Below are 14814 nucleotides of genomic sequence, written 5' to 3'. Positions count from 1 at the left end.
TTGCTTAAATCTTCTCTTGGTGAACCTATACCCCTCGGGCGCTAATGGCATGACCCAATGTACAATACCTCAATCATCCCAAACTCACATTTGGACCTCTTGGCAAACAATGATTGTGACTCCATGTCCCTAATACTTCAGCCAAATGTCTCAAATGTTCCTCCCATGTTTTGACGTAGATGAGAATGTCATCAAAGAATGCCAACAAAAACTTGCATAGTTGTTTTTTAAAGATGTGGTTTGTGCAGAAGTGGAAGATAGTTGGAGTATTCGTCAACCCAAATGGCATGACCAAGAACTCTAGTGTCCTAATGGCAACAAAAGGTTGTCTTCTCCACATCTTCTTCCCTCATGCGGATCTAATGGTAGCTGGAGCGGAAATCTATTTAGGAGAAATACACTGTCATGCAATTCATCCAACAACTTGTCAATCCTAGGGATGGGGTATCTATTTTTTATAGTTTTTTTTTTCAACACACAATAGTCCACACATATTTTGAGGGATCCATCCTCCTTTACTAGCACTACCAAATATGCAAAGGGACTAGAGCTAGGCCTGATCCATCCTTGTTGAGGATTTTTTGGGTCATCTTTTCAATCTCATCCTTTAACTTCTTAGGATGGCAGTAGGCCATGGTGATAACAAGCTTGGCCCCTTCTTCCAACTTGATGGTATGCTCAAAAACTCGATGTGGGGTGTGCCTGGTGGAATATCAATGAAGACCAAGTTGTGTTCATCCAATATTGCTTGAAGCTCCTCATCTTTGTAGTAAGTTTTTTCCCATGTATAGGTTTTGTTGAGACCAGATAGTGTGTCGCCTAGACAATATCATCATGTCTGAAGATTACCTCCACTTGTCAAGCCAAGATTTCCTTTAGGCCACCATTCGGCATCCCCCTCAACACTACCTTTTTGCCATCCACCTTGAAGGAGAGCTCCATCCTCTTTAAGTTTTGTGTGTACTCATCAAAGTTCTTTATCCCTTAGATGCCCAAATAATGTATGTGTCATCCATATCTACTACAAAGAAGTCATTTGCTACTATGTAGTTTCCCATTGTGATGCTCAATTGTGCAACCAAATGAGTACAAGACAAGAGATTTCCTCCCACTATCTTGACTTTGAACTCTTCGTGTTCCTCCATACACAACCCCTTTGATTAACAAGTGGTGAGTTAATGTTAAGTGTGGTCCCACTATCAAGCACGACCACCACATGCTGCCCTTGGAGTGTATCCTGTACCCAAAGTATATTGTAACTCAAAGTACTGGCAAGTGCCATGATGGGACCTCCTCACCGTACTAGTGTGGAAATCCTCTCCACACGGTTTAGGTTAGCCCCCTTTGAGTCTTATTGACCATCTCCTTCATTCTCCCCTTTTGGTGGATGAGTTTCCTCATGCTCCTCCTTGTAATCGGACATCACCTCAATGCAACAAATTTTCCCCTTGCCTAACCATCAGTGCCCTGGTTCCCATAGTTCCCTACAAGTGAAACAGTTTTTTCTCCTCCAGAGCTCTTGTCTTGTGGCCTCATCCATCAATGGCTTCTTTGGATGGGATTCGATGTCCTTTTTCCTTTGGAGTGAGGGGTGGCTTGGGGTGTGCATAACTTGTAGAAGATGAAGAGGATGCCACCACACTGTGTACCTTTTTAACTACTTTGGTGAACATGTTGGGATTGAACTCTTTTACCCAACCTTTGAGAGGCTCCATCAACCTAGCCATGCACAAATTAATCAATCACCTCTCCTAGATATCTATAGCTAATTCAGATTGCTTTAATTGTGCCTACTCCTTAAAATTGAGTTTTGGATCCTTCCTATCAAAGTGTTCTATAAACCTCTTTGTGAATTTGGCATATGACATTTCTTGGATATGGCCGAGGGTGACCATTCCATGATGCCACCATTCGTCAAAGATTCCTTCCAAGTGAAGCACAACAAATTTGATTGCCTCATCTCCAAGCATCAAATTAAGCTAGAAATATGTATCTACCTTCTGTAGTCATGCCCATACAAATATGTTGATGTATATCCATCAAAGGATGCTAGATTTACCTTGCCTATCTTTCATTTGAGGTCATCATTGTAGTGGCCACGACTAATGCCATCCGAGTATCTAATTTACAGATCAACATAATCCCTAAAGGATATATCTCCTTTGAGATTTGCATTCCTTCAATCTTGTCTTAGATGCTCTTGCATTACCTAGAAAGTGGGTTCTATGAGGTGCTTTGGTTCCCAATGAAAGTGTTGGCATCGATGGTCTAAACTCTAAAGCGTGAATGTTGAGGGTTTGCTCTCCCTGTGATAAGATTATCATCATGCCCATTTTTGTTCTCCATTTGTCTTCCCTTCTGCCAATCTTTGTGACATCTCCTCCATGAGTTGTTGTCATTCTTCCCCTCTGACCATGATGTCATTGAACTGCACTTGGCTTCTGGTTAGCTTCCTTAACAATTCCACAACTTAGGCCGTAGGATCTTGTGGTTCTCCCACTATGTCAACAAAATGGTACCTCCTTCTGGTCTATGCTTGCATCCACTATCTGACAAGCTGGCATAATCACTAGATTTGATACTACTGCAATAACCCCATGACACACCTAGCCGGACTTAAACATAACCAAAAACTAAGTTGTGCCCTTGAAAACTAACAAGTAACTAGCCACCACAAAAAAGAAAGGCACATTGGCAAAGATGGATAGTAAAAATGAAATAAAAAAACACCAAAAGCCAAAGGAAGCATCATAGAAAAACTTAGCTCCAGGAACTACCCAAAAGATCATGCTTGAGATTAATCTCTTCACCATAATCACTGAAAGGAATAGTCCTCCACATGATTGACAACAACCATAAGGCCAACACACCCTACAACAGTAAACCAATTATAGATCATGGGGTCGTCAAAGTAACAAAGAAATCCTCATGAGATGAATAGAGTGCGAACAAAACACCTCCAAGAGGCATGAGGCCAGCCTCCTTGCACATGTTGAAATCTCTCTCCTCAAAGAGGGACAAAGAATCTTTGGCACACTATGGGAGTCCAACCATCACTAAATAGAAGCAACAATCATAACACTATAAACAAAGTACTACATCTGAGAAAGCACTTTAGACACTCCCCTAGGTCAAGGAGGTTATCCAACAAGAATCCCACAACTAGGACCACAAAGATCCTTCAAAATGCAACTCCAAGACTGTAGAACTTATAGATGTGAAAAAGTCTTTCCACAAGAAAGTCCACTACAACCTCAACTCCTAGTGAGGGCATCGCAACAACAACAAAGGAAACATCAAGTAGAGTCTTCATAGAATAGAAAAAGTCACAACCTTATACTGAAATTCCACCTTCCACACCACTACTAAAGGAGCATAGATTAAAACGCCATTATCAATAGAATGGGAGGAAACCCAAACTCACACCAAACAACGCTCACAAGCTGAATGCAAAACCAAATCACATGAAGGAGATAAAGGAACCGGATTGTGAACAAAATGAAGTGCCCGGTTAGGAGGAGCATTCATCCTCTTCAAGCGCCAAGACCTCACAAATTCTTCTTTCCAGGTAACAAAGAGACGCAACCAAGATCTCTCTCCATCAAGCCCAACCATCAACAACATAGCAGTAGTAGTTGCATTACAAAAAGGGCAGACTCAGGTATAAGAAAAACTTCCAAAATCAACATGCATATGAAGTAGATACAAAAACACCTTGCTGAAAGTAGGGCTCATACCCTAAATGTGTCTCAGACCAAGAAAGATGGCCATTGGTCATATCATGGCAAGCCAATAGTTGAGCAGTGGTAGCATCCACAGAGACAAGTTAGAGGATGTGGCACATTCTTAAAAGAAGACCACCAAAAGTATTGGGTGTATGTGAATGGAAACACCCAGAAACAACAAACCTAGCAGCGGGAGCTTACCTTAAAAAGAATGCCCAAAAGATTTGACCACATTACAATTAAAGATTCATTCACAGGATTGGATCGTGCACAAATCCATCATAAACATAGGGGTAGCCAAGCCCCTGCCCTACCAAAAATCTTAGGAGGAAACCTTCATAGAAACCATAAAGATATGATGAAGAAAGGGTTGTAAAGCCCAAAGACCCTTTGGCAACCAAGCAGAAACCACGATGGAGTTGTTGTAAAAGGTAGAAAGGCCTTTGAATAGAAGCCCAAATCCACCCCTCGCCCAACAAAGTCGACCCGAAGAAACCATAGCCAGAACACATTCACAACCATGTGGGATTGTCATTGACCACAATATCATTTGCAAGGGGTGAAATCCAAGCACCCACAGGGACCAAAGAAGTCCCATTCGCACACAACCGGCCAATAAATAGAGCCCAATTTAATATAATGTTAACCTTACACATATAGGCCACTTAAAGTAGAGTAGTATAACCATCACATTTAGGCCCTATACTGGTACATGGTACCAAAATAAAAGAGAAAAAGTATCCCAAATGTGTACCACATGTTGGTAATAATGGAAACCATAAAAGTGAGCTGCAAGTCAGGATTACAATTTCCAAAATCCCCTCTTAAGAATGACAGTGGCCTTAGAACAACAGGCTGATTAAGTTATCTTCTCCTTGGGGAATCTCCCAAAGTTCAAATCAATCCGAAATAGAGAAATAAAGATGCACTAAAATACACTACTTTTGCTTGCAGATAGAAAGGTCAAACTGCAAACCTTCATGTAGATAAAGATAATGCCCAAAATACTGTTGCCTTTTGTCTCACATATGAGAGAATTCAAATAAAATATGTGAGTGTGAACCAATGGTTGAATTCCATCTCATGTATGAAATAAAATCCTTAAAATTTTGATACCTGAAACCTAATTACTTTAGAAAACTCTCTCAATGAGAGCTTCCATAACAAGTTGTATTGACTATGCAATCCATCTCATGCATGCTATACCAGTCCATCTCCTGAATTCATTGAGCACAAAGTTATCAAATCAACTAAAATTTGAGAGAGCTTCCTCCGTATTCAGACATATCAGAGACACAGAAGAATGCTTTGAAGATTATCAAAGGGCATCTGAAGTTTGAGCCATCTGGATCAATCAGAGTCTGATTCAGAAATTTATTCAGAAGTTAAAGTACAAGACAACTCTAGGATGACCAAATGGATGCCAAATTTAAATAAGAATACTTTGCTAAACGAATGAATTTTTTGGTGAGAATTACTGCCATTTTTTGCAACAAATTGTAGATATGTAGAAAGATCGGTGCAATTTGGCCATAGATAATTTATAAAATAAAATTATTCAGAATGAATATTGAGAGTTCCACTTGAATAATGTGATTCCCTTTTATGGAAGAGAAAAGGGGTATAATGACTGTCTAAACAGTTATAGCCACAAGTAACGTACCAATAAAACTAGGCCAACATGTAAACTTTAGATGAAATATCAAATAACTTCAGAAAGTCCATATCGCACTCTCTAAATCTCTTGTAGAGGTAATCCAGACATCTGTTAGTATGCATAAAATATTACACTATTATATCCATTCAAGATCCTATTAAATTTATCTTTATGTAACTATGGAGGGATGAGCATTCAGTTGCTTTAAAGTTCTCTTAAAATTCTTGAATCTGGCATTTTAAGTTATCTCAAAGCACGCATAGGCCCTTATTTTGTATTAGAGCAATCGATGTGAACGCACAAATCATGATTTTATGTTCATGTGTTAACTCATTGTGCCCATTTTGGATCATATTTTGATTGTGAATCTGGACATGGCTCAATGTAAAATTCATGTACCCATCATTATGAATCGACCAGGTCTGATGCTACAGAAAATTAGAAGACACATTATTGAAGAAGAAACTTACATATAAACAGAGACCAGTAATTTGGGTAGTCATTTTCTTTGAATTTATTACACTTATACTCTCTCAAAATCCTATCCTTTAATTCTAGAGAGTGCACACTGAATGTCATATTTTCAATCAGACAGAGATTCTATGGAAAATTTCAACCATTATTGCTTGGTTACCATTTCTTTTAAACTGAATGTTTCAGCGAATGAACTTTATCAGAAGAACAGAATAGAAGATGAATATAACCGTGGCTTAACGACATTATAAATTAAAGATTTATGAGCAACGAATTTCATGATTGTGTTTCGTTAACCCCGAACTTTAAACTGATAAATGAAAATATTTTAAACAAAGCAATTTAATTCTTAAAGTAATTTTATGTACCAAATTAGTGCAAATGGGAATAGAAAAAGAAAATTACCTGACAACTTTGCAGTTGCCATTTGCCATGGCGCTTCAGACTTCCTACCACAGAGCCTTTATAAAGAAATATCAATAATGATTACCAAAATGATTGTTTGGCACTATAAGCTGTTGTTCTCTTGAATTCAAGCAAATGCTCAATTCTGGATGTTCTTCCCAATCAATATCTCAAGATTGCCTCAAACACTGTAGCCTCAAACCTCATGAATCCAAACCTTTGGCAAAAATAACATATACTAAATTCTTCATTGTTACCGTTCCAAAACTGTACTGCCCAGAAATGGTTTGCGGAAAAATTATGTCATTCTGAGGTCCAAAACAAATTCTTTTTGGTATTGTATTTTAGACCCAAACATATATAGAATCGTCCTCTTCCCAGAAGCCGAATAATCAGTTTTCTGCAATCCCCCAAACATTGAGAGCTGAATAGGACCAATATTGTACGCAACAATTTTTCTCTATGCAGTTCTCAAGCGCTGCACAGAAACAATTCAGTTCTTTCAACGTTAAAAATATCAGGTTCCATGCATTATTTTAATTTGCGAGAGAAGGAAGCCCTGCAGTACAGAAAGCTCGAATTCTGATTTATAAAAAAATAAATTCTATTTGTAAACGGATTCTGGGAAGGACATTTTGTCTATATAAAAATTTAAATATTTTTAATGCACAATTCATATCACCAATCCTGACCAAAGTTTTGTGCATTTAAGAAACTCTGTACCAAGAAAATTGGCGCCATTTCTCAGCAAACTGACGTATTTTATGACAAGTAGCTGCTGGTCCACTCAAAAATTCCAGCAGATCATTTTCAACCATCAGAATGATTGCACCATAGCATACTCTGCATTCAGAGACGAGGTAATTTTACTCAGGGAAACTAAATTGTTCAATATCCTTCCTGAATTATACATATCTTCCCATTCAGGAATACTTGCGTCATTCAAATCTTTGCATTGTAAACACCTACAATTTTTCATTCAAAACCCTAATCGTGCAAAATTCCACTTATTAACCCGACCCGACCTGAAGATTTTAACTTTTTTTCCATTGGAGGAAAACAACAAATGTCAAATTCTTAACTAACTTCTAAAGATAGAGATCTAAATCGTTATAAATCTTAGAAATAATAAGAAATACCTGGGGATATTGTGGTATTCAAAGCTCCAAATTATATGCATCCAAATTTTCTTGTTATCAACGCCTCTGCAATGTGAATATCATTTTAAAACAAAATAAATATAAAAGCTGTCGAGCGCTGGCATTTTTTATATGCAGACGAAAATAATATCGAATCTTTCTCCGAGAAGATTATATTAGTGCATATTTGGCTAAAATTATGCATCTTGAAAAGACACTGAATCGAAACTCTGGAAAAATAAACTAATGAAACAGCTTACCTGTTCAAAATTGTCCAAATCTACAACATCAGAATGTACACGGGCTTCCCATAAGAAATCTTCGCTAACAGGAGATTCTTTTCATGCTGTCGAGCGTTTTGTTCAATACTGTTAACAACGTAAACGTAAAATTTCAAAGATTACGCTAGTTAACACTTCCGCCGTTCAAAAGGTCGGAAAAATCAAACTTGCCTATTCGTTTTTGGGAAATTTTACGCTAGAATAAAGTTTTTCGCCTTCAATCCAGAACTTTTACAGTGAAAGCTTCTCCACCGCATCTTCACAACAATCTCAAGAAATTTTCAGTTTTATGCAATATTTAAAAGAAACGAAAGCTATAGAACAGACGAATCCGAATTCTAATAGTTTAAAAATTACTCTGTGGATTTTTTTTGTAAACTTTACGTCTTTTTGAAGCTTGAGAAATTCTTTAAATATTATAAAAATAAGAACTTACCTTTGTGTTCTTGGTAACATATATTGTATTACAAAGTCCATTTGGTTCCACTGTACAAATCTTTATCTATCGCATTTTCACCGTCTTTTTACCTTTCTTCGCTCGTTACATTTGAACTGTAAACAAATGATGAACATTTTTTTTCAGAATAATACTGTAAGAAATTTAACACTGATCGCCGGTTCGTGTACCTCTCGAATTTCACCAATCTTTATGACGTTTTAGAAACAGTGAAGCCTTAAAATGCAAATCGGCTTACCTTTTGATTAAGGCGTTGACTACAATATTCGAGAGCTCTCCCTCTACTCCGCAATTCAAATCTCTAGCAACCAATGCTCAACTCTTCTGTGAAACGTTTAGCAATAGTAATGTCTTCTAAAAAATCCAGGAATCGAAATTTTCAAATTTAAATCCACAGCAACCGAATTCTTCAATTTCAGCAGTATTTACATTCTTCCAATGCTCTCCTATTTCACTGTATATAGAACAAAGTTGTCACTGATTATGGTAAAAATAGAATTCATCCGATATCGACCAACAAAGACCTGATAGGAAATAGCAAAGAGCTACATCAAAACTGCTGATGTATTCAGCATACTAACCTTACCTGTCAAAACTTCATCTATGCTACTTTTTGAAAATCATATATATTGCGATCTGAGGAAACAAAACAATAAAATACCATTCCTATCCCGTTTTGTCACTGTTTATATTACTCAAAAGCTCTTATACACATGATTCTGAATCTTAAACAATCACTACTCGCACCAGTGCATTTTCACTTTCATTTTGAATTTTTCCTAAATAAATCAGCTTACCAGTTCATTTTAAGCTCAAATCGCATCATTTGAAAGCTCTGACCTCCGCTATCCAAGTTATACGGCAGCAAAATATCAACCCGTGCATTTTCATGCGCCTCTTCCGGACGAATGAAAAAAGCAGCCTACCTTATCGTTTTGGGCTAAATTCACCTCATTCGGAAAGTCTCGCCGTCCAGGATCCAACTGTTTACTGGAAAAACACACGATCCGTGCATAATGATTCGCATTTTATTGAGTTCCGGCACTTGAATTGAATATAATAGTGAAGTTTTGCTGTCAACTTTGAAAATACAGTTATTGTCATTGCCATTCTCCCGTGGTTCCCACTTAAGCTCAACGGTACATAAGGATACAGCTTCCAGTAGGTACAATTATGTCTGTGATCTCGACGGAGAACTTCCCGACTTGTGACGGGAAATTTTCTGTCTCATAAATGACTTCAACGAGGTTTAAGACCGGAATTTATTCTTGGAATATAAAATGAATTAGTTTTCCGTTTTCAACTCCTATTCGGTGTAGCAATTATGAGATTCCTTAGTTTAGTGAAAGGATTTATTTATTTACTTTTAATCCCAAATAGTTTTTGTAAGGTTTTATAACAGTTATTTTACTCCCAGGTTTTAAAATATTGTAGCTCTTAAATACGGCTTTGTGAGACAACGTAGGTTTGGAATTTTCTTGTAAAGATATAATGTTTATATATATAATTTTCTTTGGGTAGTAAATAAATCACAGGTTAGGAAGAAGGATATTATATCAATAATATAATTAATATTAGCAACTTTTTTGTTTGATATGGAATATGATTATATTAGATGTTTTAAATGTATTTATTACGTTTTTATAAAAATAGGGTTTAGAATTAGATTAGAATTTGTAAAGATTGTGCTTTTAAGGAAATTTTATTGTTGTAAAATTGATTTTCTGATTTTGGATCTAAATTAGGTATATGGAACTATTATTTATTAAGTCAAGATATAATAAGTAAAAGCACAAATCTGTGTCACCTTTTTGTAAGGATGGTGTACATTAATAAATTTTGAACAACAACAAGATGCAATCATGCAATATTCCCTAAAATTCTAATAACTTAGACGATAATAAAAAGAGATTCAAGAATGAGAAGCTACCAAACTGTTGCGAGCATGAATGTTGATGATATTCCTATGGGGGAGTATTATAGATATGTTACTATGATGATATGTTACATTCATGACTGAGTTTGTCATTGATGTCAACATAGCAATTTTTGAGGTATCTGACAAAAGAACATCGGAAAGATCAAGTTGGTACGGATGACTAGTTGAGTATTCTAACTATCTGAGGTTATGGGAGATACTTCTGAGTATCTGGTATATGTAGTTAATGTCGGAAGAAGAAATGATAAGTCTAGAAGAAGTTATGTAAGTTTTGGTGATGTATGTTCTGAAATAGAGTTTACAGAGGCGTGTTCTGGTAAACTTGTTATATCTCTTAGCAGAGTTGATATTTTGAGGATCGAGGTTGAGGACATATAGAAGACATGTTGGTGACGATGTGGATAAGTTCTCTCATCATAATATTGTGTGTACAGAAAGTTATTCAAGTTGCAAGGCGGAAGATTAATGTTATCATTGAGTGTAACGTGTTCTTGTTGTGGTCCTATAATAATGAATTGAGAAGGTCTAACAGTCGACTTAGGGAATTGTTTTGAGGAATCGGTATAAAGGAAGGATATTTTCCTTTATCATGGTATGTTTTTATGATTGATGATAAGCAACAACAAAAGCGAAATGCGAAGTTGAGTAGAGCAAAGCAAAAGTGAAGGAAACTTCATTGCTAAGGTTTTGTTGAGTGATCTGAGGTTTGATATTTGGGTTCGAGGTTCATGACCTGGTCTAGAAGGTCTGACAATGATTGGGCCAGTTGACAAAACAAAGAAAAGAAGAACATAATAGTAAATTGCATGTTTGAGTAGTGAGCTCTTCTTGTAGTTGAAATTGCATGTTTGGGCAATGGGCTCTTCTTGCATACATTGTACAACAACTCCTAACAAGGTTGGCACAACTCCTAACAGGGTTGGAATCGCTTAACAAGGATTCAAAGTCTCCTAACAGGGACTCTATGCATTAAATGTTGTAATAGACTCCTAATAGGGTCCATCCTCTAACAATGAATATTTATATTAGTACATCATCTTGTGGGCATCATTCCCACAAGAGTTTTTCCTTTGATCAAGGGTTTCCCTAGTTAACATATTTGGTGTAATTGTTTATGTGCATCTTATTGTGGTTGTTGTTTACTTTGGTTGAATGGTTAAGTTTATTTAAAGAAGATAAATGTTTTAATTGTCAGATAACTCATTCAACCCCCTCCTCCCCCCTCTTGGTTATCTTGGTGGACTATTGTTTCTAACACAAACAATTTATGCCTAGAATATAAATTCAATGCTTAATGTAACTATGTGAGAACACTTTTTCTACGATTTGTGTAAGATACAATCCTTTTATTAGTCACTAGGTGTGTTTTTATCCTTGATTTTAGCTGGACCAAAATTCAATGGATCAGGATAACCATACACAAGTCTTTTGTTTCTTAGCATAAGCCCTCTTGGCATGTGTTTTTAGGTGATCTTTGAATGTTGAAGTAAACATGTCTTCACAATTTGTATTTTCTTTCACGAATAGTCGTGCATGTTGATTAGATTTTAAAACCTAATCAAGCTTCATCATCTACACACCATAACTAATTTTCAAGTCATAGTTGCACTTTTGGGTTTAAAAATTCAATTTGTAAGTTATTTTATAATTTAGGGTTTAAAACATGATTCATATGTCATTATAAAATTTAGGGTTTACAAACCTTATTTGCGAGTCATAGTTGCAATTTGAGGTTTAAACTTTGACTTGCAAGCCATGATTGCAATTTTGGGTGTAAAACTTGATTAGCAAGCCATAGTTGCAATTTGGGGTTTAAATCTTGATTTGCAAGCGATAGTTGTAATTTGAGGTTTAAACCTTATTTGCAAGTCATAGTTGAAATTGGAGTTTTAAAACCAACAATTTTGGACCAGTGTAACAATTTTAGGTCTTGAAACCACCTTAGATAGGAATAATTCACTTAAAGATAACTTTGGGCCATCATATCTTCAAAAAAAATATTACATGAAGGTTGGAGCTAGAGAAAAGAAGAAAGAATAGGAGGACATGGTTATCATCACACCCATTAGTTATCCAAAATAATTTTTCCTTAATTCACATAGATCAATTTTCATGGGTACTCCAAATCATATAACCTATTAGCAATCCATGTCATCAATAAAATTCTATAAACTACCATTCCTTTGAAGTTCTTAGAATTGACATTCCTCACCCAAAATTGATTTGAAGTTTCTCACCATCTCTAGTATGATTTGGTGTCTAAGGCCAAAAATTAGTGCTCTAAATATCTGAAGCCAAGACCTTCAAACTTTTTAGGTTCAAAATCATGTCCTAACTCACAAGATTCTATTTCTAAAATTCTAAGTTTTATATCCATGATAATCTTCTTGAAAGAGCATTAAAATTCTTGAGGAAATTGTAGATGTTATCTATTGCAAACTTCTTCTAGAGAGTTATGGAGGAGATCTAGGGAAAGATGGAAGCAATGGAATAAGAATATTTAAGAAAAAATTAAGATCCTTTTTTTGGTCATTTGTCTAAGATATAGTAATTATCATATTTGGAGGCCTTCAAAGTAGAATTTGGGGTCAAAATTATTGCATGTCTCTTGACTAAATTTGTTGAAGGTATCATATTAAGAGGTTGATGTTAGATCTCTTTAAAACCTTTCCAATGGTGTAAGAGATTTTGAACTATGAGCACTAAGTAGGGATGACCTCGCAAAGTTAGAATGACCAAGTTCCAAATTGATTTAGTTTTGGTTGCAATGTGAAGTTGTCATATTCTCATCTAGTTGTGGTTGAGCCATATTCTCATCTCTTAACATGTAGTTGTACGAATCATGTTTACATAATTTTGAAGGCACTAAAGATTAATCTCCAAAAAAGCTCACCAACTTGCCATTTGATAAGTAGGAGATGATTTCCACAGCTAGTCAAATTGTGATGTGAATATCAGGATTTAACTGTGTGATTTTGAGTCAAACTCGATGACCCATGTTTCATGAGTAGTGATTCAACATGAATCCATCTCTCATGACAATAAATGGAACACTTAGCACTCATTGGATCTAGGTGATGCTCACAGGGGTGAAGCACCGGGACTTCCCGGGAGGTCACCCATCCCAGTACTACTCCAGCCTGAGCGCGCTTAACTACGGAGTTTCCTCCACAGTTAAACCCAAAGCTTGCAACCCCATTTGCAAAACCTTCACCAAGTGTTGTGCCTTATGAACCATTCATTAGAAAGCCCCGTAAGCTCATCAATTGATAAGTAGGAGATGATTTCCACAGCTAGTCAAATTGTGATGTGAATATCAGGATTTAACTGTGTGATTTTGAGTCAAACTCGATGACCCATGTTTCATGAGTAGTGATTCAACATGAATCCATCTCTCATGACAATAAATGGAACACTTAGCACTCATTGGATCTAGGTGATGCTCACAGGGGTGAAGCACCAGGACTTCCCGGGAGGTCACCCATCCCAGTACTACTCCAGCCTGAGCGCGCTTAACTACGGAGTTTCCTCCACAGTTAAACCCAAAGCTTGCAACCCCATTTGCAAAACCTTCACCAAGTGTTGTGCCTTATGAACCATTCATTAGAAAGCCCCTTAAGCTCATCAATTGATAAGTAGGAGATGATTTCCACAGCTAGTCAAATTGTGATGTGAATATCAGGATTTAACTGTGTGATTTTGAGTCAAACTCGATGACCCATGTTTCATGAGTAGTGATTCAACATGAATCCATCTCTCATGACAATAAATGGAACACTTAGCACTCATTGGATCTAGGTGATGCTCACAGGGGTGAAGCACCGGGACTTCCCGAGAGGTCACCCATCCCAGTACTACTCCAACCTGAGCGCGCTTAACTACGGAGTTTCCTCCACAGTTAAACCCAAAGCTTGCAACCCCATTTGCAAAACCTTCACCAAGTGTTGTGCCTTATGAACCATTCATTAGAAAGCCCCTTAAGCTCATTAATTGATAAGTAGGAGATGATTTCCACAGAGTGCTAAGTGTTCCATTTATTGTCATGAGAGATGGATTCATGTTGAATCACTACTCATGAAACATGGGTCATCGAGTTTGACTCAAAATCACACAGTTAAATCCTGATATTCACATCACAATTTGACTAGTTGTGGAAATCATCTCCTACTTATCAATTGATGAGCTTAAGGGGCTTTCTAATGAATGGTTCATAAGGCACAACACTTGGTGAAGGTTTTGCAAATGGGGTTGCAAGCTTTGGGTTTAACTGTAGAGGAAACTTCGTAGTTAAGCGCGCTCAGGCTGGAGTAGTACTGGGATGGGTGACCTCCCAGGAAGTCCCGGTGCTTCACCCCTGTGAGCATCACCTAGATCCAATGAGTGCTAAGTGTTCCATTTATTGTCATGAGAGATGGATTCATGTTGAATCACTACTCATGAAACATGGGTCATCGAGTTTGACTCAAAATCACACAGTTAAATCCTGATATTCACATCACAACTTGCCATTTGTTGACACTAAGCAAGATGATTGCAAGCCAAAGGAAAGGGACTCTAAAGGAACCCACTTATGCAATAATTCTCAAAAAAAAAAATCATCATTTAAAAGAAGTGATGGGGCCCACATCCTTCAAGGAAAAGTACCAAAATCTAGCAAAGCATCTTAAGGCATATTTGATCCAAGAAGTATTGGAACCTATGTAGTACACATTTTCCTTTTCCAATATGTAGCTATCT

At 36.9% G+C, this 14814-nt stretch overlaps 1 protein-coding gene across 4 annotated transcripts in view; it reads right to left on the bottom strand.

Moving 5' to 3' along the window:
• CNGC15 (cyclic nucleotide-gated channel 15) overlaps window positions 1-9283 on the bottom strand; it is a 116252-nt gene extending 106969 nt beyond the window's left edge. For 2 of the 4 annotated variants that reach the window (XM_089809072.1, XM_089809074.1), the window contains exons 1-8: window positions 8936-9283; window positions 8377-8592; window positions 8118-8233; window positions 7853-7938; window positions 7661-7768; window positions 7401-7466; window positions 6985-7104; window positions 6262-6739 (exon numbers count right to left, since the gene is read on the bottom strand). In XM_089809072.1, the coding sequence (XP_089665198.1) occupies window positions 6262-6290 (29 nt within the window). In that variant the 5' untranslated portion in view covers window positions 6291-6739; window positions 6985-7104; window positions 7401-7466; ... (3 more) ...; window positions 8377-8592; window positions 8936-9283. The remainder of the gene's footprint in view (window positions 1-6261; window positions 6740-6984; window positions 7105-7400; window positions 7467-7660; window positions 7769-7852; window positions 7939-8117; window positions 8234-8376; window positions 8593-8935) is intronic. The other 2 variants (XM_089809073.1, XM_089809075.1) reach the window with 1 other exon arrangement.
• Window positions 9284-14814: the final 5531 nt, after the last annotated feature.

Source organism: Cupressus sempervirens, chromosome 11 (genome assembly GCF_028749045.1).
Source record: "Cupressus sempervirens isolate cs-2001-9-10 chromosome 11, ASM2874904v1, whole genome shotgun sequence".
Classification (NCBI taxonomy): Eukaryota; Viridiplantae; Streptophyta; class Pinopsida; order Cupressales; family Cupressaceae; genus Cupressus; species Cupressus sempervirens.
Note: the sequence above shows the minus strand (reverse complement) of the source record. Positions and strands in the feature narration are given on the sequence as shown.